Source organism: Arachis duranensis, chromosome 10, assembly GCF_000817695.3.
Source record: "Arachis duranensis cultivar V14167 chromosome 10, aradu.V14167.gnm2.J7QH, whole genome shotgun sequence".
NCBI classification, from domain to species: domain Eukaryota; kingdom Viridiplantae; phylum Streptophyta; class Magnoliopsida; order Fabales; family Fabaceae; genus Arachis; species Arachis duranensis.
In genome coordinates this window covers 17,220,609-17,226,890 of record NC_029781.3, presented here as the reverse complement: position 1 = coordinate 17,226,890, position 6,282 = coordinate 17,220,609, and the positions used below count along the sequence as shown (strand labels likewise).

The 6,282-nt window shown below is 27.8% G+C and overlaps 1 protein-coding gene across 2 annotated transcripts; it reads right to left on the bottom strand.

The window, feature by feature from the left end:
* Nucleotides 1-1,545: 1,545 nt before the first annotated feature.
* Nucleotides 1,546-3,383, bottom strand: LOC110276467 (protein MEI2-like 2). 2 transcript variants are annotated; one of them, XM_052254925.1, is made up of 5 exons: nt 3,096-3,383; nt 2,352-2,409; nt 2,165-2,249; nt 2,009-2,077; nt 1,546-1,746 (listed from the first exon to the last, which is right to left on the bottom strand). In XM_052254925.1, exons 2-5 carry the CDS (start codon nt 2,372-2,374, stop codon nt 1,645-1,647), a joined length of 279 nt encoding a protein of 92 aa, XP_052110885.1. In that variant the 5' UTR covers nt 2,375-2,409; nt 3,096-3,383; the 3' UTR covers nt 1,546-1,644. The 2 variants fall into 2 exon arrangements, 1 of the variants encoding a protein (XP_052110885.1); XR_008003590.1 differs by lacking the exon at nt 2,352-2,409.
* Between the last annotated feature and the right edge of the window lie 2,899 nt (nt 3,384-6,282).

Below are 6,282 nucleotides of genomic sequence, written 5' to 3'. Positions count from 1 at the left end.
ACAGATGTAGTAATTTTTGGAGACTGGTTTTGAATATTTTTTGACGTTATTGCTTGAGATCCTATGTGTGTGGACATCCAGATGGCCTTCTATTTCTGTTGTGGTCAATGAGACTAAAGGCTATAACAAACAAATTAATAAAATTGTGTCAATTGCACATATATAAGAAATCATTGAAAATTTCCAAGCGCATATGATCTATTTTGGTTGCAGAGTTGGACGATGTCAGAATCTCTTTTATATCTAGGTCGAGCTAAGTTTGTGAAGTTTTCATTAGAAGTGTAAATTTCTCTTATACAAGTCTTTTTTTCCCCTACAAAAATGCTTCCTAAATTGTGTTTCTCTATTAAAAATTTTATGCCTGTTAATGAATGAAAGTCTTACTTTTGTGTCACTGAATGACAAGACCACCATTCTCAGGCACTACAAAAAACTCCTGGATTTACATCGACCTATAGTCAGAAGGCGCATAACAGATGGCTCGAGTTAATTGTACCATTAAAGTAATGTAGATAATTATGGGATATAATTCCAGCATAATCTATCATATAGTTGTTTTAATCTGCTATCTGCATATAATACACGACATGTAAAATATTAATCTCAAAAGTTTGATGGCTGTGAGTTTGACTTATTTATATTTGGGAATAATTGTTGGCTCACATGCAATTTTTCAACAATAGGAGAAAAAAGATTATGTAGTAACTTACCGACTTCTTGGTGTGCACATGACACACATAGCTTTAACTTTGTATGTTTTTCAAAAGAGTACAAAAGCTCTATAGGCTAATTAGTTTTTTTTATCTACATGGGATCTCAAGTTGAGGTCTTAATTTATTCACATTTACTTTTTAGTTGTTTTTATGAAGGTTCATTCATTTGTGCTAAGTGATTTCAATTAGTTTATAGGTTTTTATTACCGCAGAACTAACTCTCAGTGCTTCTATTACACAAAAACAAAAATCACAAAATAGCAGTGAAACAAATTCAAAGAGCAAATGCAGAGGTAGTAATATATATTTATGGAAAACAATAATAAAAGACATACTTATCAATCACCATTAATTTACTTTGAATGCTTTTGTTTATAACTCTTTTTTTTAATTTAATTTTGTAATTTACATTTTTGGATTAAATTCTTCTAAAATAAATTAAAATGTAAATTGAAAAATAAAAATTCAATCACCATTAAATTAAAATAGTAAAATTCATGCATGATATAAATTATAAAGCAGGACAAAGAATATTGATAGACTAAGGATAAATTCCAGAGAAAAATAAGGAGTACTTTAAGGATGTTCCAACATGAGTGTATCCAGTAACAATATTCTAGATGGCTGATCTATCATAAGAACAAGTCAAAGAAACTGGTTCGCATATATACATTCATAACAAACTGTTTTCTCCACATTCAACTGGTTGTTCCTTGTCGCTTCCTCCATTGATGATTGTTATGAAATATTGACGAATTTGGAGTCCCCAACAGCAGATAAGTGAGCTGCTTCTTCACTTTTGTACACCAATTTTGTTGTTCTCTTAAATCAATTAGCTTTGTACACCTTAAAATTGCCCTATGCAGTTGTTAGCAGTCCCAAACTTTGTGGCTAGGAACATATAAATAGCTATCAAATGGTTAATCTTTTTCTAGTTTCTCGTCCCAATCGCCCTTTGGACTCTCCAACAAATCACCTGAGTAAGACCCATCTGGTTGACCAATACATTCAAATTGCTGGATAGAAATTTCTCCTGGATGGTAAGAGAGAAACACTCAGAAAAGCCCTTGAAAAGATAAGAAAAAAGAAATAATTGATCAATTTATAAATTAAACCATATCTAGTTCTAAAGTCTTATGGACTTTTCAAAATCAAGTTTGCAAGATGTATGTACAAGATCAGGATCAATGTGTGCACAATGCATGTCACATTTACAAATCCTTGCATCACAAACAATGCATACGAAAGTTAAGTATTTAACAGACAAATAGAAGGCCATGGCATAGATTTTAAACCTCATAGAATGAAATCATGTGTGAAGGAGACACCATATTGATGAAGGCATAACCCACATTACACTTGTTCTGCAAGAAGAAATAGACAATCAGCCAACCTGACCAAAAGACTCCATCATCTTTGGTTAAAAAAAAGAAAAATTTGGATTCATATACCTTAAAATCAATTGGCAAGTGCATTAAGTCATAAGTGCCATGGTGATTCTCATCAATTGCAGCAAAAAGCATCTTTGATGTGTACCTTAAAGCAACCACAATGAGCAATTGTTAATAACTATTTGTATCAAATTATTAAAACAGCAAAAACTTGACTAGGATAGGAAGCTTCTTTAATTGTTCTCACTTGTTAGGAATGCTTTTAATCATCAAAGTCGTCCTTGTATCTTCACCACAGAGGATTTCTTCAAGATCAAGTTGGCACAACTTCTTTGAATCAATTATTATAAAATGATTTTAAGAGAATTATTACAATGATTTTACCAACAAGTATTCTAAGAGCACTCATTTAAATAAGGTCTCATTAGCGCTATCTACCTTAATTTGTTAAAAGCTAATCTTAGAATACTAGTCAGCAAAAAGATTAACTAATGCATGCACAATAGCACATGAAAAGATAAAACAGAACAGAAACATACAGCAAAACATAACCAAATAAGTAAATCTAGTCCAAGGAGTGATCTCAAAGTCAGCATCTATATCTTCACCAGACAAATTTGGAGCTTGACCAATACTGCCTATGTAAGAACAAATCAATCAATACTAAGAATCAAATTTATTATTAAAGCAACAAATTCAACTCATTGGTAATTTTCTATTATTAAAGCAACAAATTCAACTCATTGATAATTTTCATCAACAAAAAATTTAGCTCCAAATTTAACTCATTGATGATTTTCATCAACCCAAATGTTAGCTCATGTTATTAGCACCAAATTCAGAAAATCCTACATCATTCATGATTTACAGCAACATTTAGATCAGAAACAAAGTAAATTAATTGATTAGCAATTCAACATCATCTCAAAATACAAGGAGAAGGGAAATCTGGAAAAGACAGAATAGGGGAAGCGACGATGCAGGGACTCACCAACGGACTACGGTCCACGGCGACGGCGAGGTCCGAAACCAGAAGACGACGAGCGACGACTATCCGACGAGTTGCTCCTGTCGCTGGCAACGAGGAGCCCAGGGAAGGCCGCGACACATGGAGACGCCGGCGAGTGTGACTGAGATGAGGCTCGAGTGAGACTGAGAGAGACTCTAGTGGGCTAGTGTGAGAGAGAAGAGAGAGTTTCAGTATGCGAATTGAGAGAGAGAGAAAGAGAGAGAGAGAGACGTTCTTTGAGAAAGATGTAAGAAAACCCAGGGAAGATGAAGAACAGATCTTTTGAATTTTTGTTTTTCAGATGTGTAGAAATTAGTTTATGGAATAGTATCTACGAAATTGATAGCAGGTGTTGTTTTATTTTTTAAATTGTTTAAAATTAATATAAATTAGCTCAATTTTAAGATTTGATTAATTTTAGGAGATAAATTTTGTTCTAACATAAAAAAAGGGGTATTTGGGTCTTTTTGTAAAATTAAATAAAAAATTATTTTTTATTTTTGCTAAATTATAAGGATATTTTAGTAAAAATATTGATATAATATATATTTTTTTTAAAAAAAATAAATGCTGACGAGGATAATATAACCCACATGGCGTTTTATTATTTGTCTTTATTTTTATTGTATCGGTACGTATAAATTTATCATTGTACCGTAGCAAACACCTAATTAATTATGTAGATATTTATTTATGAAAATCTATTTTATTATATAAAAATTAGATTTCTACATTTAATGATAGAGCTGACGTGTCATACTTTTGAGAGTGGTTTTCGATTTATTTTTTAATTCTGTAAAGCAAATCAATTATAACTAATTAATGATATCAATTAATTAATTTGATTAGACATTTAAATCTTACAATTAATTATATTAATTAATTAATTAATTTAGTTAATTATATTAATTATTTGATTTGATTGGAATAAATATAAAATTATTTTAGTAAATAATAAATATGATAACGAAATATATGAATTAATTTAATTAGTTTATTTTTTTCAATGTTATCTGTTTATACAAAATCATAATGTGTTTTTTTCTAGTTCTTTCTCTTTTCTCTTTTTTCTCTTTCTTTCTCTCTCTTGTGTGAAGGGATCGTTAAATATGGGATATAGGTGCCCTCTTCAAGGGACCAGTTAAATCCACGCAAATATAAAATTACTGATTCATCCTTATATATATATATATGTTCATTTGTTAAATTTGGTAATCCTAATTCCTATCTCCAATTTAAACTTTTTTTTTCTAAATTCATCTTTATCCTTGATTTTGTATCTACTCTTCTTCTAACTCACTTTCTCTGTCTCTTAAGTTCGTCATCGCTCATCTCACTCTAAAATATTATATTATGTTATTATGTTGGAAGATGTTTTTATATTTTTTTAAATGTTATTTTTTATAATGAATATATTATGAGTTGTGTTGAATTATATTGAATTGATTATATTATTATTATATTATATTTTTTGTTATTTTTTTCAAAAATTTTCAAAAAATATCCATAAATAATCGTGGGTATCTACATTCGCTAAGGGGATAATTAAATAGGGGGATTTGCGACGAAGATGGAAAGCGAACAGAGAATATATATTTTTTTAAACGGGAGCGAAGGACGGGAAAAGAGGTCCGCCGCTATGCCCACACGAGTATCTATTACTATATCTAACTAACAACGAAAATTCAATTTGGGCCGATTTGAGATAGGACACGTGAACTTTATCTACATTGGATTTTAAGACAATAAACCTAATTCAGATTTAGGATCCTAACAATAGACCTAGATTGATCTTATTCACTTTACTTAATATTTTGAGTCATTACTATAATAAATACTGTACTATTAAATATGATTATATTTAGTATATATAAAAGTTAGGTATACTTACAATAGATTTTATAATCAAATTAAAAAAATAAGTCATATACTAGAAAGTTTATAAAAAAAAATTTAGACAATAAATCAATTCTCAATAAATTATAGATTAGCTCTGTTAAAAAAATTAAATTATATGTTAGATATTATTATTTGTATACTAATATATATGTATTATCGATTATTAAGTTATAATTAATTTCTAACTCAATTTTTGGTAATTAAAATTTAAATTATTAAAATTATTAAATGTTGAATATTTTGCAGCTAACTAATTTTGTTTTTATTATTAAAATTTTAAAAAAGATAAGTTGTTAATCAATTTTAAATTCAAATTTTGTTTTTATTATTAAAATTTTAAAAAAGATAAGTTGTTAATCAATTTTAAATTCAAATTTAAATTTAAATTCGTGTAAGAAAATATTTTAAGTTTTTTCACTAACTAGAATTAATTTTAAAATAAAAAATTATTTTGTACATTATATTATAAAATAGTGTAGTTATTCATTTTTTTAATAACAATTATTATCAAATAAAATGATATAAAAATGGAGAAAAAAATATATTCCAATCTAGGAATAATAATTCATTTTTCAATAAAATAAATTATATATTGAATAACAAAAGTTATTATAGTTTCTTTTTACACAAATTAATATACTCAACTATATATGGTGTTTTGGTAATATTGCCAAAAAATATTAATCAATCTAATAGCTTTTATAATGACATAAGTTTATAAGTTTAGAAACTTGAAAATCATGTAATAAAATATAAAATTTTAACCGGTAATAACGTTGATCATATTGTTTGACTTTCTAAATGAATATGATACCAATAAATAAAACTGTCATAGTTAAATTTCAACAAAGGCAAATCTCCATAAGTATTGCTATCATTAATTAGAATTGTTCTACTTTCAAGACAAATACTATTTTCTTTCATTGTATCTTCCAACTCGACAGGTCGAGAATTAATCATTCACGTATTGAAGCTCCATTTATTAAGGGTCTCCCGCTAGTCAATGAGTTGTTACATACACAAGGCGGGATTCGAAACTCTAATACTTAATTAGATAGACGAGTGAGATGATCACTTAATCAATCCAAATCAGTTAAGACAAATACTAATTATTTTTAATATTAAAAATAATTAAAATTTGATTTTAATTATAATTTTGTAAAATATTTATAATAATACTTAATTAGATAGACGAGTGAGATGATCACTTAATCAATCTAAATCAATTAAGACAAATACTAATTATTTTTAATATTAAAAATAATTAAAT